Below are 26,183 nucleotides of genomic sequence, written 5' to 3' on the forward strand. Positions count from 1 at the left end.
AGAAATCATGTTTCCCTAAATAATTGCAGGTTGCCCAGGCCCTGAAGCAGCAAAGCATCCCCACACCATCACACTTTTTGTGGAATCCGGTGTTTGGTTTACGCCAGATGTAACGGGACCCCTGTCTTCCAAACAATTGTTCACTGATAGAGACTTGATTGCAAAACTGTTTGCATCGATTGCAGTCCAAAGCCATCTTCATGGTTTTCAAGTGGTACCATCCACAGTAATATACAATTGTATCTTTAGGCTGTGTGTGGGGCCATCCTCAGGAGCAGCAAGTGATTTCCCAAGTGAACTCCAACCAGAAGTATGGGGTGCAGGATGGATCAGGCAGGTCAGGCGAGTGGAAAGGGTCACACCTGACATCACTGCCTGACCTCACTGTGGCTCAATGAGCACAAATCCCCACAGCCACACCCCACAATCTAGTGGAAAGCCTTCCCAGAAGAGTGGAGACTTTTGTAACAGCAAAGAAGGACCTCATATGCCAGAATTCTCCTTTAACTCCTTATTGTGTATGGTTTGTAATGGGCACCTATGGTTGTGATAGTCAGCTGTCCACAAACTTTAACCATACATGAGTCACATAATCTGACTCACTGGAAAGAGACGGAAGTCCCAGCACTACTGACGTCACGTGACCGACTTCCCATTTCAAACTAGCAACTTTGAAACCGCGTCCGCTGCAGCTATGACAACAGTGTGTTAAAGATGGGAGGACTAACACCGCCCGGGAAACCTTCACGATCAAGACCACGACGAAAAGCTTTGAAATGTACTGTAGAACTAAAACTCCATGCTGTAAGTCCACAAATGTGCACGAATTGCGCATTAATTGAGCTCTTTTGGTCAGTTTCCGGTGTTCTTTTGCTGATAGTATAACAAATGCTAGTTGGCTAACGTAGCGTTAGCTGTGTTGCTAAGTAGTCAGTTTAGTATATCAGTTTAGTATATCGCGTTCATTTTTCGGGGGTCATTTACAAAAAAAATCACTTCTCTGATCAATGGAGAACTGATCATTTGTAAAAGAGTTAGCTATTAACCCATTTCCCCTGCATCTTCTGGTGATGGTTTCAGTATCTGTAGCTGCTAGATGGCCATGTTACATCTAATCAGAGCTACCATCCCTGATCTATAGCACAGGCTCCCACCACTGGTCCTGCACTGCACATCTGAGTGTTTCCCTGCTCTAACACATCCACTTCAACTCAGGAACGACTGTTAATTATCTGATTGGTTGGATCAGATGTGTTGGGAGCCGGGAAAACATTAGAACTGGGGAACTCCAGCTTATTGCTTGAATTTCTCTCTCTCTCTCTCTCTCTCTCTCTCTCTCTCTCTCTCTCTCTCTCTCTCTCTCTTTTTCTATTCAGGTCACTTGTCCAGGGGTCCTTTTACCATCCCATGAGGACATCTACTTGAGCGTCCGGATGATGGGACAATACCACAAAACAAAGTGTGTCTCCTCTGCCTTCCCTCTTCTGCTGCATGAAAGCATGGTGTTTACTAAGGTGAGTTGGATAAAATAAACCATATTGGCTACTGAACACTGACAATACCTGAAGATTAATGTTTGCAGTTTGGGTGTTGTATGTTAAACTGAGATATACTGTATATAGTGTCATACATTCATGTGAAATATTATGTATGAACTATTTGTTTCCTAGTCAATTGATTCACATAAAAGGAATAGTCTACCTGCTGTGTGCCGCTCTGACTTCACACGGGGACGTTGACAGTGTAGTGACGGTGCTGTGAAAAGTGATTTCTTCAGTTTTTGTGTATATCTTGTACTAAATTGTTTCAGAAATTACAACAAAATCTAAGATTAAACAAAGTAACTCTGAGATAAAACAAAAAAGATATCCAATACTAACTGGACCTGTCTGAAAATGTATTTGCCCCTGTAGTTACTAATTCCCCAAATCTATGAAACGGCATTCATAATGGGGTTCAGCTGGACTAGACACAACCAGGCCTGATTACTGCAAACCCTGTTCAATCAAATCAACACTTAAATAGAACTTTTTCAACAGCATGAATTTGGTTATCCAGTAACAGACTATGCCTAAGTTGAAAGAAATTCCAGGAATGATGAAGTGGCCGACCGTCCAAAAAAAAGCACAAGATCCTTTTATCACTCACTATTTTTCAGAGATGTTCAATGTCCTATTAATGAGGAATGCAACTGAGAATTAGTAGTAGCACTATTGCACTGAGTTATGGTAGAAAATCTGCTCAGCTAGTTATTGATCTACAAGTATGATGGCACTGGTGGTGATGTTAGCAGGAAAGTTGAAGCTTTGGAACCTGATCTATTTGAGCAGAGTATACAGGTGAGAGTGAAGCGCTGCTGCACAGCTTTCTTTACGTAGAGATGAAGCAATGGCTAAATCCCACTGGTGCTATTATCAGCAGGTAGTCATATGGCATTATGGGTAAGGCAGGAAACTGATACCCAAAGTGAAAATGGACCAACATGTCAACAAAAGAATTTTAAAACTACAAAAGTGAACTCAGAATTTAATCTTAAAACAAAAAATAGATAGATAGATGAGGCAGGCCACTGAATTCTAACTAAATGATTTCTTTGTCTCTCCGTCTCTCTCTTCATCAGACCTTCTCAGGAGCATTTGACCCTGGAGATATAGCTGATCATCTGGAGAGTAAGAGCTATGTAGGGCCTTGATCTGTCCCCCCACTTCTTTCTCTTGTACACACCAGATCAATAACTAATAAACACTCATACACGCTTTTGTTTCCTCTTTAGATGATACAACCTGTTTGGAGCTCATCCAGCTTGTTCCCCCAGGTAAAGATTATCTGTTTGCAGATTGACGGCTGCACATCAGAACTGTATCTTAATCCTGACTTTAGATTTACTGCTTAATCTGAGGCATCCAGACCTTTGTTGATGTGATACAGTGTGTTGTTTTTTCCTTCTTTTTTCATCCAGTACATTTGATTAAGAAAGCAATCCTGCATGTGCAACATCAGTCTTGATGTTACCTATAAACTGGTAACTGCCTTGAATACAGGGTTTACTGTATATCTTCTTCAATGGAATTTGTGTCTTGTTAGCATTTACAGATTTGATGATCGTGATGCTTGTAACTGAGCTTATGACATTATGGTGCATTCCCCTGCACTGAAAACAGTCTTAAAGGTGTCAGACCTTTTAAATTAGGTAAAATTCCACCTTTGTGAAGCTATGTTGACAGTAACCTTATCTATAATAAGTTAAAAAAAAAAATTTTTTAAGTTGCCAAGGATGGGTTGTTTTCACTGCTCTAGTTTCAGTAAAAAGCTATCATGAAAGCACTTCTACTAAGGTGGGAACTGTGTATCTCTCTCTTGACCGATGATACAGAGGGTGAAATTCTGGCCACATTTGCGGAGAACACCAGAGACTTCCTTTATCCAGGCCTTAACCTGATTCCACATACCCCGGGTTCAGAGAGAGAAGTTCTCATGAAGAAATCTGCCTCGTTCCCGGTGTGTATCTCATCCGCTCACTGTGCTGTGTGTGTGCTGTGAATATATCTGACGCATCGTAAAAGCTGGTGCCATTTTCCTGCTATTTGCTTCAGGACATAGATTGTTTGGGCAAATTGATCTGCCAAGAGTGTCATTATCTTCCTCTGCCGACTGTCTTTTCATGATTTTTAAACTTTGTGATTTTCTTTCTTTCTGTCTTTTCTTCTTCTTCTTCTTTTTTTTTTTTTTATCTCATTCCCCCAGGGGATTTCACCCAAAGTGGAATTTTCAACCATGTCTGTTATTGATGAGTGTGATATGAAAAGTATCCGGCCAGCTGTCTCAGTGAGTTGTGTTTCATTCTTCATTTTTTTTATTCCTCTAATAAAATGGACACTATGACAGCTAATGGAATTTACACGGAAATGCTTACTTATGCTAATGCACAAGTTCAGTTTATGTGCCAAATCCTAATCACATTCTATATAATGCTGATGTTGTGGCACAGGGATTAGAAATGAATTGTGGTGATAAACCAGTTTTATTCAATGCTGATTACCTACAATCCTTACAGCCTTAAAATAGAAGAAACATTCAAATAGCCTGCACATACAGTTGCCTATTAATGTTTTGTAATTTTAACCACAGCGTTAAGCATTTTTGGTATTGTAGTCCATATAGCAAGCCTATGGGTTATAACACCTGAATACACCAGGCAGTTAGAATGAACATATTGTTGAAGCATAGGCAGGGCTAGACGAATATCAACTAAACCAGCTCCTCAGTTTGGGGATTTTCAGCTGTGAATGAACGTAGTCTTGTAAAATCACAGATTAGATCTTCATAAATGCAATTTGAAGTTTCTTGAATCAATTTTGAAGTGTTATGTTATGTATTAAATATTACATTATCACACTATAACATAGCCCAACTATTCTAGTTGCTAAGCAGCCCCTCCAGGATTTTGCATTTGTGGAAATGAACACAAAATCAAGCATTATTTGGAGGAGCTTGCAATTTTTCAAAATTACCTCAGATTTTCCGCAGATTTGGGCCAAGATGCATAATGTGACGTTATCAGTACATGCATTCGGCTAAAGCCATCTTTGATTCACGTGCTTTGCTCATGAGTATAGCTAAATGGTCTCGATTACTAACAAACATCACTGCGAAAGACAAAACAATTTGGTAAACAAACTTTGTACAATTGCGATTTCACCAATTCAAGTAAGTTTCTGCTAAAAAACACAAAAAAACCCTCAGCGAAATGTGGTATGGACTAGCTAAAGAAGTAGAAGCCAAAAAGCAAATAAATAAGGGATAAAATGCGACAGGACGTGCAAAAAAGCTGATCTGTCACCGCTATTTAAGAAAGTTGGAACCAGATTGATGGAGAATATTGTTTTTCATTCCTAAATCCATGCTTCAAATAATTCCAGCCATCATAAAAGCCAGAGGAGGAGCAACAAAGTACTAATTGTGAGATTTTTTTTTATTTATTTATTTATTTATTTATTTTATGATGATGATGATGATTCCATTATTTTTTCCTCAGCATTGAGTGATTCCATATTTTTTTCCTCTGCTTGATCTGGAAAAAAATATGGCATTAATTAAACTAGTTTAATTTAACTTGTTTGAGGTATGTTTCATGAAACCAGAATACTCAGCTATTAAACAAAAATTGTTCTGCATCATATCTGTTATTTTGTTTATTTGCTACAAAGTAAAAAAAAAAAAGCTGGGTGAGCATCCTCTAAGTGTGGTGATTCCATCATTTTTGCCAGGAGATATGACCAACTATGTGGTGGTGATGACCTGAAGTCCCGAAGTGTTTCATTCCCCTTACAATGACAATTTGTCAATAATTACAATCTGTTCTTTATTAAAGAACATCATATATCACCCAGCTACAGCAGGGGTGTCCAGTCTTATCCGGAAATGACCGGTGTGGGTGCAGGCTTTCATTCCAACCAAGCAGGAGCCACACCCGATTCTATTAAAAGCCAAGATCAGCTGATCAACAGGTGTGGCTCCTACTTGATTAGAATGAAAACCAGCACCCACACTGGCCCTTTCATGATAAGATTGGACACCCCTGATCTACAGTTATAGTTTTAATCTTACAGTTTTAGTCTTCAGTTTCACATGTGAATACTGCATTTGTTGTTAAAAAGGATAAGCCAAAATGAAAATCAGAGAGCTGTCTATGGGAGAAAAGCAAGCCATTTTGAAGCTCAGAAAGGAGGGAAAATCAATCAGAGGCATTGCACAAGCATTGGGTATAGCCAATACAACAATTTGAAATGTCCTAAAAAAGAAAGAATCCACTGGTGTACTGAACAACAGACACCAACAGGTCAGCCAAGGAATATAACAGCAGCTGATGACAGAAACATTGTGAGAGCTTTAAAGAAAAATCCCAAAACAACAATCAGTGACATCAGCAACAACGTCCACAGGGCAGCGGTGAAGGTATCACAATTCACCAAACAAAGAAGACTTCGAGAGCAGAAATGTAGAGGCCATAGCACAAGATGCAAACCACTCATCAGCAGTAAGAATTGGAAAGCCAGATTGGAATTCATAAAGAAATACAGAGATGAGCCACAAAAGTTCTGGAACCAAGATTAAGCTCTATCAAAGTGATTGAAAGGCCAAACTGCAGAGACAAAAAGTATCGGTCATGGCTTGGGCTTGCATGGTTGCTGGAACAGGCTCACAGGTAGCAGCAGAATGAATTCAGATGTTTACGGGAACATTTTGTCTGCAAATTTACAGAGAAATGCATCCAAATGAATCGGGAGGAACTTCAGCTAATTGCAGCAAGACAATGATCCAAATAATTTGGGTTTGGTTATGTTTTATGTTGTTGACCACATCTAGATGTAAATACCAAGAAATAAAAGCGGAAGTCCTAAACTCTCGTCTCATAGCCATCTTTTCATCTCAAGCCCAAATGTCTTTGGTGATGTATAGCACAAAAAATGTCATTGATCTTGCTGTTCCAATAGTTTCGGAGGGGACTGTATATCATTTTCTGGTGATATTTATAGTCATTATTGTAAACCTTTTCAATTTAAAAGGCAATGGTAAAAGAGAGAAACGAGAAAAGTGGCTTTTACAGAATTATATGGTGACACATAGAATAGCCCTGTCAATCAACTAATTATCTGCCCCTATATATGTTTCATCTCTTTGACTCCTGACGTCCCAGTGGTTTTAAAAGCACTTCTAAGGATGGGCTTTTTCTGTGAAGATAATTACAGAGAGCTGCATTGATGAGACTGATGATTGGCTCCTTAAACGCTCCCATTTTATTTGTTATTTTTTTAAAATAAAAAAATGCAATCAAAATGATCCTTTACATTTTTAGTGGCAGTTTCCACCGAAAGGCATCTTGAACACAGTATAGAATTTACCTTATAATGTCTCAAATGGGAAAAAATATGGTATATCTTTCAGATTTCTGTTGTGTTTATGATGCTATTAGTATCTCTCATTGTAGTGGGTTGTAATATGTGTATCCTTAAGCAGTGCTCATCCATTTATGTGCTCCACTAGAAAAACTGTCTGGTTTCATTTTTTGAATACTGTGGACTAGAGAGAGGAATTGCAATGCATGTATAATAGATATGAATGGACTGCCTGGCAGGAATTTCATTCTGCTATAAATAGGGACTGATGTATTATTTTATTTTTTTTCCTTCAACTAGCTTTTTAAGTTTTTTTCTACACTGACACCTCATGCTGCCGATACTCTAGACTGTGACTATAACAGGCACCTATTCGCTTTTCCTGTCCATTAAATTTCTTGTCTATTCCAGTTGTACTGTTGTCATGTTCTCTAGATCTATTTATGTGCAAGTGTTCCTTTTGTGGACGCTTCTGGTTTGGACTTGAAATGGCACGCTCTTAAATGGGCTTTTTCTGCGATTTGCATGCAGTTCATTTGAGCAGAGCTTGTTTCTGCTTTAATAAGCTACTCTTGGTGCTGGCTTTGTTGTTTCAAGGACATCCGGCTTTATCTTCTGTTACCAACACCAGCAAAGCCACTAATCACATCAGACAAGCACTACTCGCGCTTTAAAACGAGCTCTTTGTGCCTCCATCGACAGAAGAGAAACGAAACAAGAAAGAACGAAAGGAAAACACAGCTCCTATTCCTATGTGGGGGAGGTGGGGGTGGACAATGACTTTAATTCCATTAGATCTGTTCTCTTCAAATAGCAATCTCTGTCAGGATTTATTTTTCCCTCTGCTTTTTAAAAATTACTTAATATGCCAGGATGTTCCAATTAGCATTTAAATTATCTTTGTTTTTGTTTTTTTCTTTTTTTTGCATCCATGTAATGCCATTATCATATTAGTCTGAAACCGACCATCAAATGCAATTAACATTTTTAAAAATGTATTTATGTAAGCAGCGCCCACAGGAACCCAGTTATTGGAGCTCAGAATTATGTTAGCTGAGATTAGTTATTGAAGTCATTTTCCTGCGAAGGTGAGATTGGAACCAAGAGAAGGTTTACATTAGGCTATGTGTGTTTGGAATTTGCTGGAAGTTGTGTTTTGATGTGTTATCAACATGTAATTTGAAGAAGGGTCAGACAGCTCTCTCGGAATAATGCAAAACAAGAAAATGTATTTCTCTTTGGCATTTTAATGACAAATTTCAGTGTTCAATTTACACAGGCAGTGTAATGGAGTGTTTCTTCTCTATGTAAGCAATGAAGCACAGTGGGATATGCTATTAAAATAGAAAATAATCAATGCCAGGATGGTGTGATGCCATTACCATGTTGAAGTTGATTATTTTCCTCTAATTCCACAGCAATTTGCCAAAGATGACAGTTTTTAATTGGATCCCAATTAAAAACTGTAAAAACATTTGTGTACATTGTGAAACCAGTAAATTACTGTTATCTTTTACATTATAGCAGCTATAATAGTTGTTCCCTTACCAGGCTCATTTGTTTCTTAAAAAAAAAAAAAATTGTCATGTTACAGAGAATCTGGAAAACACAAAGTCCCCTGTCCTGATGACTTGCCCTTACTTGCATTGACACTGGAGACTCTTTCCATAAACATTAAATAAACATCTACTTACAGCAAGCTTCACCATTTCAATGATTATGCATTTTTCTTTGTTAAATCACAACATTTTTATTGTGTTTATTAGTAAACCATAAGTCGCCATATAAGAGAATTTTTACTCTAGAAGCGACAAGGTATTAGAACGAGTGCACTGATATAAACCAATGATTTAAATTACAGCCAGGACTACTGTCAGAGCTGCTGTTATAGAAAAGTCATCAAAGATTCTGCCCAATCAGATTTGAGAATTTAACACTGCAGTGGTATAAAACTGATCAACCTCAGACCAAAAGCACAACTAAGAGAAATGTTGCGAAATGAATATTTTTCTTTTCTTTTTTAGCCACGTGGAGCTTCAACCTGTCATGTAAGACGTAGAAACTCAATGCCAAGTGTAGCAGAACAATGTGGCTACCAGAGGCCTACTGTAGCATCACAGAGCCGCTGCCTATCACCATACACTCACCGTAGGATGTGCCAACTCTCTGACGATGCCACACAGCGCCTCCGCCACCTCCAGCTCGGACCCTACACCTTTAAGAAAGACACGGCCCCTCAGCCGCCTTTTGTGGTGAGGCATAGAGGCTATTCTTCCACAGCACTTTAGTTTTGGAAAGTTAATGTCAGCATGTTTATCTTTTTTCTAACCTTTATCCGGTGTTTAATGCACTTTTGTACTTATGCAGACTTATTTATTTATTATTGCCTCTTGTAACCTTAATTATGTGTTGGACTCAAATAATTTTTTGGAATGTAACTTATGATTAATCTGTCAAAGGTCTAAAGAGAAGTACTGCTGAGTAATTTAAATTGCGGTCTCGACCACAGTTTCGGCTCAGTCTGCCAGCCTCTTTCATGAGTAAAGTGCAGGAAAAGCTCCCCTCCTGTTTGCTTCAGAGTGTTTTCACTACACAAACAAGTCCTGAGGTGTAAATATCAAAGCTGTCATGCTATGAAAGGCGAGATTCAGATCTAAGACATGTCATATCAACATGGCATTTTCCATTCTTGAACTTTGGAAAATAATGTGCCTAGCATTTTCTGAGCAAGTCCTGGGGCAACAATTAACCTAAGTAACTTAAGAGTCAAACTGTGATGAATGGAAAAAGGAATATTTAACAATTGTGTGTTTTTCGGTCAGAATACTTGTTTATATGAAAGTCTGAATCGTCCGATGCCTGTTTAATTGTAGTATCACTGCCAGGTAAAATGGCACAGAGGCACCTGGAATAAGTCAGTTGGATGAAATGAACTCACTGTTTCTCAGAGTTTTTCTCCTTGCATTAACCTTTCCAAAAAAGTCAATCATTCTTAAATGAAAGGCAAATTCAACTGAATAAATAATTCCACTGTCAGTTTTTTGTGCTCTCGGGCTGCACGTCTAGAGATTGCTTCTCTTGTTAAGAAGTGAAGGGAAAGCTGATTACATTCTGTGTTTGCAGGTTCCTTGTAGTCCCAACTCTTCATTAATTGAATCTCCAACACCATCGTCAGCTCTACAGTCTTCACCTAAAACAAACTCCTCCCACCAGACATCTGTGAGTTTCACACACAGCATTAAATTGTACAAATGGCATGTTTGTAAAGTACCTTATGTGTGTGTGTGTGTGTGTGTGTGTATGTATGTATATATATATATATATATTTTTTTATTTTTTATTTTATTTTTTTTTTTTTTGAAATGGTAGTTTTTGTAAAAAATTTTCTTTGAAAAACAAGACAAAATAGTAAAATTAGTAAAACATTTTGACCACTATTTTTGCAATGGTGAAAAAAAGGCAAAATAAATGGAAAAAAACATGAAAAAACGTATTCGGCCTTCGGCTTTCGGCCAAGTTTTTCTTTATCTTCGGCTTCGGCCATGTATGTATGTATGTATGTATGTGTGTGTATATACCTTATATATATGTGTGTGTGTGTGTGTGTGTGTGTGTGTGTGTAAGGTATTTTTTTTCTAGGCTTTTAAGCAGTAATATTGCCACTGCTGATCATAAAGTGTTTGATTTTGTTTTTTATCTGCTGCTCTTTATGGAAGCTTCAGAGCAAAACTTCCTTGAGTAAGTTACAAATAAGCAATTAACCAATTAAAGCACTTAGTATCTCCATATAGGTTAACTCTTCATCCTTTCAGGTTAGAGGTCATTCTCTGCATGTGTGTCCTGTATCTCCTGGGGGGAAGTCCACAATGTTCCTCAGCAGTCCCTCTCATTCAAGAAACCTTGCTTATCAGTCCACCCCTGTGTCCAGCAGGCGCAGGGACCAGAGTCCACTGCTCAGTCGCTCCACACTCAGAGAAAGGTGAGAGGAAAGTCAGCTTCACACACAAACTGAACTACAGGTTTTCTAAACTCTCCTCAGGATGAATCAGGGATTTACTTTTTTGCTCCACAGCACAATATTATTCTTTAGTCTCCGTAATAGTCTGTTGTAGTTCAACTGACTTGGTGGTTACTGATGGTAGGGCTGGGTGATATGACAAAAATATCATATCACAATACTTGAAGACATTTCTACTATACATGATGCGTATTATGGTATATAATTTAGCTTACAATCTGTTTGCAAAACAGTAGTAAAATAAACAAAAAAAACATTAAACTGAGTTTGACAATACTTTTCTTCGATGCCTACAAAGACAAAGAAGATTAAGGAAAAAAACAATTACATCAAATCAACATCATCCATTCAGTACCATTTCATTTGTAATTATTAAAAACATTTTTAAAAAAATACACTTTTCTGAGATATCGTTGGCATGGTGATCATTTATCACAATATGGATATCATATTGATATATCGCCCGGCCCTACATTGATGACAGATTTACAAACTGCACAGAAGATTTGATGATTAGCTTACTCATTAGTTTATTTATTATCACAATCTCAGTGATTTGTTTTATCATAAAACAAATTTTATGCTTTTATTTTATTTTATCCTTTACTTTGTTTTTTCTATCTTTAGGCCACGTACAGATAAGAGGTACTGAATGGTCGACCCTACAGTGTCTCCCCCTTAGCATTTCAAATGATGTGCTATTGACTAAATGTGAAGCTTCAAAAACACAAAAAGACCGATCTATATTGTAATCTTGGCCCATATGCGAGATGAATCTACTACTCCACCTTCAAAGGATGAAATGTGATGTCCGCTTGTGTTTGTTCATTACTTAAAAGAAAATGACAAATATTCGTGTGAAAACAAGAGAGAAAGGCTATTGATTGTATTTCAGCGAGATCTAATGCTTCTGACCCGACGCACAGTTTAATAAATTCTGAGAGACCCTTGTCATTGATCTGAACAACCGCCTGCTAAACCGGCAAATGTTTGTTTGCTTGCCTGTCTCTACCGCTTTTTTTTATCCTGCAGAGACAGGAGCAAACATTTTAAATCAATAGAGCATTTTAAATCGGAGAGTAAATTGTCGAGTAAATATTAGGAAATGTATGATACTTTTGTCTAGATTGAAAGCATGACCAGAGTCGGAAGGCTGCAGATTAAGGCCGGTTCGACAGATTCAGACAATAAGAGAGCGGGCACGTCTTTTGGACGTCTTTGATGGGAAATGAAATGATGCTTTGTGAAGTTCAGTCTGTCCTCACTGCAGCAGTTGGCTTCTCGTGTGCTAATCATTTCACCGAGCTAACCGTCTGAAGCACAGCCCGTATTAGGTTCATTAACCACAACCTCTCATCTGTGCCACCTCTCCGACTTTCTTTCTTTTTCTTTCTTTGTGACAATTTCTTTCTATTTTCTTCTCTTTTTCTTTCTATATGTCTTTTATATATTTCTATCTGTCTAATCATTTTTGTTTCCTTCTTTCTTTAATCTCTTTCTTCCATTTCTAACACTATTCATTCTGTCTTTTTAAATTTCTGTCTTTCTTTCTTACTTTCTTCAATTCAATTTGTCTTTATTAAACAAAGAAAGACAGACAGACAGAGAGTGAGAGAGAAAGAATTCTCTCTCACTCTCTGTCTGTCTGTCTTTCTTTGTTTTTCTTTCTGACTTTCTGTTAATCTTTCTTTCTTCCTCACTCTCTGTCTGTCTGCCTGTTTCTTTGTTTTTCTTTCAGTATCTTTCTGTTTCATTCTTTTTATCTTTGTTTGTCTAGTGAGCTTCCTTGCTTTCGATCTATCTATCTATCTATCTGTCTGTCTGTCTGTCTATCTATCCATCTAAATAAAAAAATACATAAATAAATAAATAAACAGTGAAGGATACAGTCAGTATTCTAGGCCTACACACTCCAGACCCAGAAATCGGATCATTTGGTTGTTCCCGTTTCTCCATCAGAAACGGTTCTCAGTAGAAACCACTTTTGGGAGCTCAGAACCCTTAATTATCCAGTGACCCCTTAAAACATCATTAAAAATCCCTTTTCTAACAGTGTAGCTCCTGCATTAAAATCAGCACAACATTTTTAGATGTTTGTTAGTAGCTACAAATGAAGTCTGTTTTATTCATTTATCCTTTAATACAGTCTCAGAGGTGAGGCATTATACATTTTATACTATTATATCTATTATTTCATGTTGTAATATGTGTGTTTGTGTGTGTACTTTCTTCATAGGTCCTTACTGTGTTAGGTGTAGTGTTGCAGATGTGCTTGAGCTGTGTGTTTTTAACAGTTTTGCCCCACTCTAAGGGACACAGCACAGACTAGTGTTCTAACGTGGTATTGCATTATAGCCACAAAAGAGTGCACACGCTGTGAGGAATACTTGCACTGATCTCTTTCAAATTAATCTTGTATTCATTGCTCTTCACAACCAAATTTGCCATTGCCCTTAACAGAAAGTAAAATCTGAATAAAGTAATTTCCAGTACTCAATATTGCTAGGAAAGTAATCCATGTAAATCCCCATTTTGTGCTAAATCACTGACTCATTTTGCTTTTCTGTGCAGGTTTCAGAGCCCATCCAGTCCCTCACCATCACAAGAGATCCACAGACGCGTTCAGAAGATTTTACATAGTCATGCCACTCCCCGCAAGCTCTCCTTTGTAAGTATCACATAAGATCACTTGCTTACAATGACATTTTCCTCAAAAATGAATGTCTGCTGCAGTCATTGATGTATTTGTGTATTTATACCCAGAATCTCCTGTATGGCTTGAAAAGTGCTGTTAAAACACCTCCCACACATTCCCGTCACTGCAAAATCAGAGACCCCTCCAAATCCTCCATTATTTTAAGAAACATTATGTGTGTATGTGTTCCATGGGGAAGGACTCTGCAGCTGGAATGTTGTCCTTATAGGCTAATCTTTTCAGATACTAAAAGTTGGAGTGAGCCACCGCAGTTGCCAAGCTGAGAAAGTAAATACAGTATATGTAATGCACTCCAAACTAAAAAGAGGAAATGAGGAGGATCTATTTTAAAAAAAGATCTACTTTGTCAGGCATGCATGCTGTGATTGTGAAAAGTGAAACAGTGTCTTCTTTTTTAAATTTAATTTAACTTAATTACCACACTTTTGCAGATTGTAATCCTGTTTACCAGGAAAAGAAAGTAACACAGACACTGTGGATGGGAATTTATATTATATTCTGTGTGTGTTTGTGCGTGTTTGCAGGAGGAGCAGAGTGAAAAAGGAGAATATTACCAGAATAAACCTGGTCCCTCCTGCCATGACTCACTGCGTCACAGCCAGCGACAAGCTGACAGGTGCACACAGCCGTCGCTCAAAATACTTAATCAAGATTAACATTCAGTAGATTCAACACACTGCCAAATAGTTCATCTTCACTAGTTATATAAGAAACATAAAGAGATTTCTATTAAATTTATAAATATATATATACACACACAGATCAGCCATAACATTAAAACCACTGAAGTGAATAACATTGATTATCTTGTTACAATGGCACCTGTCAAGGGGTGGGATATAAGATGTAGCAAGTGAACAGTCAGCTCTCAAACTTGATGTGTTGGAAACAGGAAAAATGGGCAAGCGTAAGGATCTGAGTGACTTTCCCAACGGCCAAATTGTGATCAGTAGACGAGTGAGTCAGAGCGTTTCCAAAACAGCAGGTCTTGTGGCATGTTCCCGGTATGCAGTGGTTAGTACCTACCAAAAATGGTCCAAGGAAGGACACCTGGTGAACCGGCAACAGGTTCTGGGTACCCAAGACTCACTGATATACATGGGGAGCGAAGACGAGACTGTCCCGTCCGATACCACAGAAAAGCTACTGTAGCACAAATGGTGAAAATGTTAATCCTGGCTATGATAGAAAGGTGTCAGAACACACCGCGTAACAGCAGACTGGTCAGAGTACCCAAGCTGACCTCTGTCCACCACCAGAAGCGCCTACAATGTGCACGTGAATATCAGAACTGGACCATGGAGCAATGGAAGAAGGTGGCCTGGTCTGATGAATCATGTTTTCTTTTACATCATGTGGATGGCAGGGTGCGTGTGCGTCGCTTACCTGGGGAAGAGATGCACCAGGATGCACTATGGGAAGAAGGCGAGTCGTCGGAGGCAGTGTGATGCTCTGGGCATTATTATGCTGTGAAACCTTGGGTCCTAGCATTCATGTTACTTTCACACGTACCACCTACCTAAACACTGTTGCAGACCCAGTTCACTCCTTCATGGTAGCGGTATTCCCTAATTGCAGTGGCCTCTTACAGCAGGATAATGCACCCTGCCACACTGCAAAAATTGTTCAGGAATGGTTTGAGGAACATGACACAGTTCAAGGTGTTGACCTGGTCTCCAACTTCCCCAGATCTCGATCCGATCGAGCATCTGTGGGATGTGTTTTATGAACAAGTCTAATCCATGGAGGCCCCACCTCACGACTTACAGGATTCTTATATTATTATGTCTACTTTATTATTTTGATTGTAATAGTAGTGTAATAGCTGTAGTGCAGCTTAGTGTAGATTGTAGTGATTCCATTTGTTTTAAAAAATGAAAGCTTAATAGTTTTAAAGAAAAATATCCAATGCGCATCAAGATCTGCTAATTATCATGGTTTCAGTATCAGAAAAAAAACAAAGTGGTATCATCATCTCTAATATTTCATCATGCCTAAAGAATATACTGAAAACAGAATCACCCATGAAACAGAAACAAACGTAAATATAAATGATACTATTATGTTTGTGTGGTTTAACTTAAATTTATAGTATAATTTGCAATGAAATTAAATGGTTTCATAAAATATTTAACTGCTACTTGTCCTGCTTAGAAAAGGTTGCACCTCCAGACTGAGTCGCCAAGACATGGTGCCTCAGGAATCACAAGCGTCAGGGAGTTATGATTGACATTGATCTCAGTGAGGAATTGTTCATGTTCACGTTTAAATGGAGCTAATATACAATATTCCTTATTGGCCTTAACTTTTCAGTGCCTTCATACGGTATGTATCCCGATTAATGTTTAAGTATAGCAAAATACTGAGGGAAATAGCAAATAGAATATATAGCAAAATACTAAGGACAAATGAATTGTTTGGTCTTAGTTATTAGTGTGATTAATGCTTCTGCTGTAGGATCCCTGAAGACATACCATGAAAAATATATAAGCAATAAGAGAGATTTACCAGATTTCAGTATCACAGCGATCAGGAACAAAAAAGCTGACTCTTAGATAGTTTAATCCAGAAGAACATTTGGTGTCTAATCTAAAGGTTTGTGCAGAACAATAGCCAAAGAATCTGGCAAAACCTGACTAAGAGAATTCTTCTGATGTTTGTTTGTTTTTTTGCTCATGCTTGCTATTATATGACATGAATGAGAAGAAATCCCATTGATGAAGATGTGGGAGGAAAGTTGAAGGGTGTGAATACTTTATAAGCACTGTGAACTTTTGGTGCAGCTCGACACATTTATAGATTATATGATATTCACACTTATGGGTGAGATATTTATCACCAGTAATGTATTACAGGCACATGATAAAACTTCTACAGTGGCGTTGTCGCTGCATAATTTTGTCAGCGCATAACTTTCTGAAGTGAGAAGCCAGGTAGAGTTGCACAGACTGAGTTATATTTAATCGTATTCTCTCTCTCTCTCTGCATTACGAACAGTTGTGGAACACGAATCTAAGTTTCCTAGATAAAGATATAAAACTAAGATGACTTCAGTCATTAAAATAATTAAATGAATAAATTTGAGCTTCCCTTACCTTCTCACATTGGCTGACCTTACAAAAGAGGAATGAGGAGAAAATGCCCTTATGCAGCATTAATGTGCACTTATTATAAAGCACTTATAATGCACTTCGAACAGTAAATATTTGAAATAAATAAATAAATAAAACGTGGTCATGCTTTAAAGGAAACACCGGTATATACATATGACCCAGGAATGAGCAGAAGTTATGATGCACTAGCAAACAGGCTGATCATAGAAATCTGTGCGGCATCACAAAAAAAACAGCATCTGTTTATGAATAAAAATATGCACTTGCTACAATCTCCTCTAATGTTTATACAGGGGAGCCTGGGAAATATAGTTTACATACTTATTCTTTTGGAGTGCATAGTAGGCCTGTTAAATTCCATAATGTGGACAATCATCTATCACCTGATACAATATGTAACTGCTGGTCTAAGGTTACATCTCCATCATTGCAGTAAAACACCAATTACTTTGTTAAATGCAGAATGTAACTTGTGTGCTTCCATGTTGCAGGGTTATTCCTGGTGAGCCATCTGTTCATTTAGATAACGGAACATTCTGGACCAACAAAGCTGCCAAATACACCGGGAAGTCCCACAGAGCAGTGTTTGAGGACAGCCTTGGCAAAATCTACAAGAACCTGTACAGAAAGGCATCAAGTCCCCCACACACAGTGACTCACAATGCACCTGGACATAGTTACCTTTTCCAAGATGGCTAGTTTTCCTTTAAGCCAGTTATTTTTATTTATTTCCTTATAATCCAAAATTTCTGTGCTGATTTTCTTAAGCCATGCATAATCATAATCATAATAATGTGTCCTGGTTACATGTGCTGATTATTTAAGTAAGGAATAACACAAGGCAGACATGCTATTATATAGCAAGACAATTAACAACAGGGAGGTGTGGCTCGGTTTTAGTCCTATTATAGCACAGCCATTTGCAAATGATTATTATTTTTGCTAATTATATAATGACGCACTTCTCTTTTGTTCTCTCTTGATGCTAACACAGCTCACGATGTTACTGAGAAACTACAAACCCCTCTGTCCTGCTGTGACTAATGTCAGAAAAGCATTACAAAAGTTACACTTTACCCCTAACTGTGAAAAAGCTCTGACACTAGGACACTGCTGTTAAGTAAGGAACAACACACGACCAAGCGTACAATTATACAAAAATAATCCAGGCCGGGGTGATGTGAAGCAGAAGATTCTTTTTGTACCACACTACAGTATAGGTACCAACGATTTGCGATTTGTCAATGATTACAATGTGTAATTTATTAATGAACATGTCACATTTTAACGGTTTATAGTTAGATTGAATGCTATGGAATGTCTGCAAGTCAGTGGTCATTATTATTCACATAGTGAGCTCTCCTTTTCTCTCTCTCTCAAAAATTGCAGCTTGTCATTTTGTTGCCACAAATTTGGAAGCAGACAATTGCATAGAGTGTGTTTGTATGCTGTGGCATTAGCGTTTCCCTTTACTCGAACTAAGAGGCCCAAAACTGTTCCAGCATGACAACGTCCCTTAGCTTAAAGTGACCTCCATGGAGACATGGTGCCCCAAAGATTGTGGTGGAAGAACTCCGAGTGTCCTGCACAGAGCCCTGACCTCAACCCCACTTAACACATTTGTGATCAATTTGACCAACATCAGGGCCTGACCTCAGTAATGATCTTGAGCCACGCTCCAAAATCTAGTGGAAAGCCTTCCCAGAAAAGTGGAGGTTATTCTAGCAGTAAAAGGAGAATACATTTGAAATGACATGTTCAAAAAACACGAGTGATGGTTAGGTGCCCGCATACTTTTGGCCATATAGCATATATAATGTATATAAAAAGTGACAATTCATGTTATAGCTGGTACTACTGCAACGAAAATGCACACTTTCTGACCAATCAGATTTAAGAACTCAGCCACACTGTGGTATAAAAATAATTAGCCAACATCTTCAACAGTGCTGTGGTATAATCATGAACTTGTAGGTCCTCTTCCTCTGTGACAATGATGTAAGTGCTCTTTCCAAACAGACAAAAAAACTGAGCTACACAGGCGGCTGGTTTACATGATTTATTGTTGATCAGTCTGCGAGAGGTCTTAAATGAGAACTGTCATGTTGTCGAATCCTCCAAACTGGTGGCAAAAGTCAAGCTTCTTCAGTCAGGAAAAAAATGAAAAAAAAAGACAAAGCTACTAATGTGTTTAACCTTGCTTAGTTCTGTTTTTACAGTTTTCTTTACACTTTACTAAAAAAGTATGTAATACATAAATTGTGTAAAGTATTAAAATGATAAAACACTCTCAAATAAAATTTATTACATTTAAAAAACTGTCCTACACAATAAAGACTGTACCTAAGCTCACATGAGCTGCGACAATCTTCCTGGTATTTACATAAACACCACACGTGTAAAAGGTAAAAGGACTGTAGCTCACATTATTTATTTTTATTCAATTTATACTTCTTTTTGTTCATCTTTCCAGCTGCTGCTGCTGCTTTTTCTGCCATGATCTCTCTGTACTTCCTTTTGTTAAAACTGAAAACGGAGAAAGGTGGTGTTATAACAAAACAAATAAAAATCTAAAATACATGAATGCATAGTAAAAACAATCTTATGCTTTATTACGTGTACAACATGTATCAAGAGCTCTAAATTAATTTACCAGAGCAGTACGACAAGAAAAACAAAAATCTATACTGCAACCGATTTCTAGTTTACCTTCTGAACTCTGCATCAGCAAGCAATTCTTCCACAATAGTCCTCTTCCTCTCTTTCTTAGGAATTCGGGAATGGTAGAAGTCTATGGGGTTATCAACCACTGTTCCAACCTGCCGAAGAGCACATTTTAAATAAATTCATATCAAAATTCCCCAAGTACATGCCAAGTCTGATAAAGATACAAGACTTTGTACACTATTACAGGAAAAAATAAAAATGCACAAAGAACAAAAAAAACTGCACTTTTCCTCACACATTTATTACTTTAATAGATCAGCAAATCAAAAGTGCTGAATGAATCCTCACTTGAAAGTATTTGGGAAATCCTTCTCTGTCATTCTTCTTGTAAAAGCGCTTTGGGTCCATGGCTGAACGCATCTTTAGAGCCTTGAGATCATTTTTCAGGTCCTCTGTTAATTCAGGAGCTCTCATGTTGAACCAGCCATCCCCTGTGGTCTTAGCTCTCTCCTCCTGTGCATTGCATTAAAAAAAAACAAACACAAAATTCATTACAAAAATCCTTTCTCTTACATACAAATACCACAAAACTGGCTGAGGAACATGTTTACTTACCCTGCGCTTTAATTTAGCAGCATGTCTGGATTCTTTGTATGGTGGCACAGTGTCTTTCTTTTCAAAGTCTGCAACAATCACACTCTTCTTCAGCAACTGCAAAAGCAAAATGAGCAATTAGAAGCACCAGGCATCTCAAATTGAATGAAGTATTTGAAAATCTACCATTTGATGCATTTGAAGGACTACCAAGCCTGTGTGTTTTCTGATCTTATATCTTCCATTCACGATAAAATACTATTCGCGATTTCTGAGTAAGCAGAAAGGCAGTTTCTGTAAATACCTGTAACTTTTATTATTATTAATAATATCCATAATGTGCATTACTACAAAGGTGCATTTGATGAATGAAGGACTTTATTAATCAGTCAAAAATGTAACATGCTACTGGTTTAAAAAAATTTGTTGACAGAACACGGGCCCATAGAAATGCACAGAAATTATTGTTTAGTTTCACAAGAGCTGAATGGACTTTTTACATAATGTGCTCTAATGTGCCATGCTTCTGCAAATAGATAGATAGATGGATGCATGAGGCTTCACCCATGCATGTCAGTGCTGAAGAAAGGAAGCAAGAAGAGTACAAATCAATCACAGTTGTTAGCTTCCATCAACAGCGCAATCCAGCACAAAAAATATAAAAGGATGCTTGGCTTGGCACAATTCACTATGTGCAAAGGTCTACTAACTGAGCACAGAATACAGACAGACATTTTACCCAAAACTGATGTCCGCCCACAAACTCTGCTTGATTTTTAACTGCTTTTTCATAGCTGAGTTTTCTGATAGATGCTGAAAAGCCCTTAAACATATCCTTAGTTTTGCTTTTAGTATATTTTTAGTTTAAAATTTTTTTTTTTTTTTTTTTAAATTGCCTCCCATAGCAATTTCACCCTTTATACCAAAGCTGTGGGGTATGTTTAAAAAACTAAAACTAAAATAAAATATAAATACTTTTCTTCAAAACACTATTAGTGCTTCATTCATTCTGCTATAAACATGCGACCAACGATGTCTGAAGCTTTGTTTTGGCAGACATCCATGTGACAGCTTTTGGAAAATCAATGCAATCTTTGAAACAGATATTTTTTGGTTATGGAACCAGAAAAGATGGAAAACTCATAGCGACAAATAAGGCTGTCTATGTATAGGAAACTTGTATGCATCTCACTGGCACTATAAGATGTAACCTATTCTAGAAGTACCCTATGAGGGCATTGCTATTTCATGCAACATTATTTAGTGTTGCCATTTGCCTTTAAAAATACCATCCACCTCGCCATTTTGAGCCACTAGCATGCGCTGTGTTGAAGACCTTTGTGTGACGAACTGTTTTCATTTTGCCATCAATAGCCACCCAATATTCTTAGAAAATAAGGTCCCATCTAGCACCTTAATGGTTTGTCCCTCTGAGGAGCCCTTAAAAATTCAATAGAGAACCTTAAAAACCAAGGGGTCTCATTTTTGGTAAATCTTCCAAGCAGAACCTCTAGAGAAATCTAAAAGAGATTCACCTACAAGAGTTCACCTACATATACAATGGTGAAATTTTGACCTTGGAAATTTGCATTAGGTGCATAACTGTTTGCATTAGCTGGGGCAAAAATCATTCATAATCCAATGCAAGTCTATGGAGAGATGCCTTACTACTGTGAAGTATTAATGGCCAATGGGCCTAAATGTTTTATAATATAAATGTTTATTTATATACCCACCAGGAATGGCACTATAACAGGGTACCTAACCTAATACGATAAAGAGAATCAGTTTAAGTTAAATACCTCATCCTGATTCTTCTGATCTTTCAGCTTTTTCAGGTTGTCAGAGACAGATTTGGATTTGCTGCCATCAAAGTTGATATATAATCCACCAAGAGCCTTTACTTTCAACCCTGGGTCAATAGAACTGGATAATTCATTCCTGAAAGAAAGAAGAGAAAAAGATTAAGTACACTGTGAGGAAAAAAAAAAAAGTGATAACTAATTATTTTGAGGAAAAAAGAAAAGTTCAATGCATACAGTGCTGGATTCCTAGTAGCGAAGAGTACTTTTGAGTCTTCATCCTCCTCCTCATCATCATCTGCCTCCTCGTCAATAAAATCTTCATCCTCAGCTGCTTTGGAGTCCTCGACATTGTCATCATCTTCATTCTCTGTAGTATTAATGTAGTACTTCTGACGGGGCGGCCACCCAGGACGCGCGTCGATAACAAATAGCCCGTTACCCGTGAGTGAGTCTGGTGCAGCAGAAGGACCTGGCTGATCCTCAGAAGAGCACATTTTATCCTCACTTTCCAAGTCCACAGCCTCGTCGTTATCTACATCCACTGAGAATCCATCATCATCTTCATCATCATCGCTCTCCTCATCCTCACTGCTGTCCAGCAAGCTGACACATCCCTTCACAGGCTTGGTCTTCTCGATACTCACCTTAGATGCTTCTGAGCTTGATGAAGATCCTTCCTGATTAGACGTGTTTTCCATCACACCTTCCTCTGAAGGTCTGTGGTCAACTGTAATGGCGCCTTCACCAGCCGCCATGTCTGCCATCTCCTTGGTTGCTTCCACTTTTTCCTCAGGTTCACCAAGTATTTTTAAATTCTTGTCATGTTCGGCTGAATCAGAACTTTGCTGGACTTCAGTATCAGGTCCTGTTGTGAGGTTTGCCTGATCCTCTTCAGACCCCGTGACACTCTTTTGGGGCGTCATTGACATGGAACTTGATTCATCTTCCATGACTTGGACTTCCTGCACAGAGCCAGCCTCATGTGTTTCCATGGTCTCATCTGCAATCTTCTGACATTCCTCAACATTCTTCTCAGTCTCAGAAGAAATGTCTTGCCTGCTCTCAGGTTTAACCACTTCATCCTCATCAATGGTTAGAATAAGATCCCAATTATTCACCTCAGCAATGGAACATTGTTGATCTCCAGCAATAATTGTTTTATTATTTGCATCCTCCTCCATCTCCTCTACATCCTCCATGTCAGACTTTGATGCATTTAGAGATGGGCAAGGAATATCCTCTGTAGTATCAGCCTGATCCATCTCAGGTTCATTTTCTTCACTGTCCTTTGTGACACTTCTGGAGGCCAATGAAGGCATATTAATCACATCTAACGTCACCCTAACACTTCTCGATCTAGAAACTCGAACAGCCCGGTTGCTGCTAGCTGAGCCAGTTCGGCTACTACAAGGGGTTCCCCTGTCCCGTGTAGAACAAGGACTATCAAGAGATGTGTACGCAGTCGATATTGATTCTGCATCAGTATCAGCTACCTGACTACGAGTGGATCTTCTAGGACTCAAGCTAGGACCAGACTGGCATCCCTCAGAATCATATGCCTGGTCTTTCTCAACAGACTTTGCTTTGCCTCTGCGCCCCCTTGGCTCAAGAGCAGCAGAAGCCTCTGCAGTTTCGCTTTGCTCCAAGTGGATGGGGATCGGCTCGGTGACCTTCACTCTGATGCGTGTGGACCTACGGACAGTGGATCCCTGTGGGCCAGAAACTACAGACGAGCAAGAATCAGCCTCGGAGTGAGCTGCGCCTTCAGGAACAGCAGGCTTCCTGCAGCTCCTCGTGACCCTTGTGGAAAGAGATGCCGCAGAGCTGCAGGACTCAGCCTCCGAGTGCTCATCTTCCTGTGAAATGACGGACTCTAAAACAGGAACAGGTTTCTTCTGACCTCTTGTGGATCTGCGTGGCGTTTTACCCAATGATGAAGAACTAGATTCAGCTTTAGATGCATCCTGTTCATAACCAGTTGTAGGTTTCACTCGGACTGTTGCTTTCCTTCTGCTTCGAGTGGTCAACTGGATATCTGAGGCCACAGAACAGCAAGATTCGGATTCAGATACATCTGCTTCATGTGTGGATTCCGGCAGTTTGGCTGTGGGACGACATTTAGAACCTCTAGTTTCCCTTTTTGGTGAACTTGCTGGTTCAGCTGGGGCTATGTTCTGCTCTTCTGCTTCATCCTGCTGGGAGTCACTGGTCTGTTCGGATTGGGACTGCGTTGTCACCAACACTATTCTATGTCTCGTTCTTCTGGTGATAGATACCTGTTAAAGGGAACAAAAAACAAGCAATTTCTTACTAATGCTGTGTCATAATGACAAGTTACACTTAAAACAACACTTTGCTTGACCAAATCTCTCTTTTAAAAAACTTTATAAATAATTATGACGATATAGTGCTACAAGCTGATGTGAAGACCTGTACAGAGCCTTTCCTGTGAATCTCATGCGATCACATATGGTGTCCTCTGTACCAGTAACAAAACAATATATGCCAAGATACCAAACCAGCACACAACTGCACGGATGGTCTTCTCTGCTTCTGACCATCATCCTCATGCAGCTACTTTTACCATTAATAAAGATCAAAAGAATAATTGGCTTCCAAAGTCAGAAAGGCTGATTTATTAATTACTTAGTTAAGGATCAGCATTACAAAAAACACCTAAGACATAACCCTACTGGGGTTGTCGAAAGTACCGGTACTTCAGTACCAAGTCGGTACTAAAAAGAAAAAAGTTGACGGTACCAGATTTTCATAACTACCGTTAGTACAGTGTCAACCCAGTACCGACGTGCTGCCCAACAGGTGGTCAATCGGGAACTTTTCATGGGTGCACCGTGTAACAAGAAGCGCCAAAGCAGCAGCAGCCCCGCTGGTTACCATGGCTCCATCCGAAACCGCATACTTACCTACTTTATAGTAAACGAAATACATCTATTTCTCTCGGACGTTCGTTTTCCACTTACGGTCCTATTACTGCCATGTGTGTAAAAGCCACACCCCTAAAATTTATGTGCGGATAGATTAACCGTGCTTTCAGGAAGAGCAGCTGCTTTCCCGCAGTATTTATTCAAGCAGTTCAAACAGGTGAATTTAAAATTATGGGAGCGGCTGCATTAAGAATGCTGTAGCATAGTTTAATTGGTGTGTTTAATTGCAAGATAACATCCTCGTTTTTGCTTACTTGATGGTTAACATATGCACATTTAACACTAATGCGGTTAGGAATCCTTATTAACCATTTAATGCTTTAACTTTTATTGGAGTAAAATAAATGGGAGGACATGATGGGGTTTACTAATTTTACACACCAGACGCTTTTCGATGACCGAATTATCTGGAATTTATGTGTTAGAAAACAACAGATGTGTGGCTAGCACTGTTTGTCTTTAATATCAGTCAGTCAGAAAAACATTTCTACTCTTGGCTGGATAACTCCTGGTAGCTTTAATAATGATATACTTCGAAGTATACAGAATGGCATTTTTAAAAATACATTATACGTTGATATTTAACTTTGTTAATAAACTAGTGTGTTGCTTAATTAACATGTTTTTTGTGTTTTGATTTGGACCTAGTAACATGGAATTTTACTGGTATTGGTACTGCCTACTGACATTTTGGTACAGTGACAACCCTAAACCCTAGCATTCATAACAACCAAGTAAGTGTATGCCAACCATCTAATGCTTACACGTCATTAGGTTCCCCAGTAAAACTGGATTGCATCAAGTCTACCATTGCTATGCTAAGACTGAAAACAAAAAACAAAAACACAGCAGTGGTTCTATTGTCCTTTTTGCCTAGTAGATGGGACAAATGAGGGCTGATCAATTGTGCATAGCGACAGATGGGCTACAGTCAGTAACTTTAAACACAATTTACAGTTAATTTAGTAAAGAGTGAATATCCACGTGAAGCAAATGTTTGCGTGGCTACTTCTAGTTCCTGCAGTCATGCTTATTATCGAAGGCTGATTTATCTCCGTACACCTATAATTACAGTGGATTGAACTGTTTATTAGGTAGCAAACAGTTAGCTAGTCATGAAAAGTTTGTTAGCTAGCAAGCAGAGAGGTGGCCAATTACCACTTACACCGCCTACAGTTCATTTTACCCGCCTGTGAGCAAAGATACTCAATGCAATATCTACTATAACTTAGTTATTATATATATAAATAAAAGCACACCGGTGTCGCTGGGGCTTCATCGTTTGTGTTTTTCGCTGGTAAGCTCACGCGTGTTCCTCTCCTGGTGGCCACCATCTTGCCGATGAACGTGCGCGCGCGCACTTCCGGTTAGACCACACGAGCCCCAGGCACTGAGACTGAGACTGTACTCTGTACCAATCAGACTGTCT

At 38.7% G+C, this 26,183-nt stretch overlaps 2 protein-coding genes across 3 annotated transcripts; one reads left to right on the forward strand and one right to left on the reverse strand.

The window, feature by feature from the left end:
* Positions 1-620: 620 nt before the first annotated feature.
* Positions 621-18,921, forward strand: spata6 (spermatogenesis associated 6). The gene is made up of 12 exons (XM_017468494.3): positions 621-804; positions 1,377-1,514; positions 2,621-2,669; positions 2,774-2,815; positions 3,374-3,498; positions 3,745-3,825; positions 8,921-9,148; positions 10,020-10,115; positions 10,709-10,875; positions 13,486-13,582; positions 14,155-14,246; positions 17,235-18,921. The coding sequence occupies exons 1-12, from the start codon at positions 715-717 to the stop codon at positions 17,440-17,442; spliced, it is 1,413 nt and encodes a 470-aa protein (XP_017323983.1). The 5' UTR covers positions 621-714; the 3' UTR covers positions 17,443-18,921.
* On the reverse strand, positions 18,788-26,167 carry dnttip2 (deoxynucleotidyltransferase, terminal, interacting protein 2). Of its 2 annotated transcripts, XM_017468493.3 has the most exons (8): positions 26,014-26,167; positions 22,044-24,085; positions 21,807-21,945; positions 20,026-20,121; positions 19,759-19,923; positions 19,453-19,562; positions 19,169-19,269; positions 18,788-18,886 (listed from the first exon to the last, which is right to left on the reverse strand). In XM_017468493.3, exons 1-7 carry the CDS (start codon positions 26,086-26,088, stop codon positions 19,170-19,172), a joined length of 2,727 nt encoding a protein of 908 aa, XP_017323982.1. In that variant the 5' UTR covers positions 26,089-26,167; the 3' UTR covers positions 18,788-18,886; position 19,169. The 2 variants fall into 2 exon arrangements, with proteins under 2 accessions (XP_017323982.1, XP_017323981.1); XM_017468492.2 differs by having other exon boundaries at positions 18,788-19,269; positions 26,014-26,166.
* Between the last annotated feature and the right edge of the window lie 16 nt (positions 26,168-26,183).

Source organism: Ictalurus punctatus, chromosome 5 (assembly GCF_001660625.3).
Source record: "Ictalurus punctatus breed USDA103 chromosome 5, Coco_2.0, whole genome shotgun sequence".
Lineage (NCBI taxonomy): Eukaryota > Metazoa > Chordata > Actinopteri > Siluriformes > Ictaluridae > Ictalurus > Ictalurus punctatus.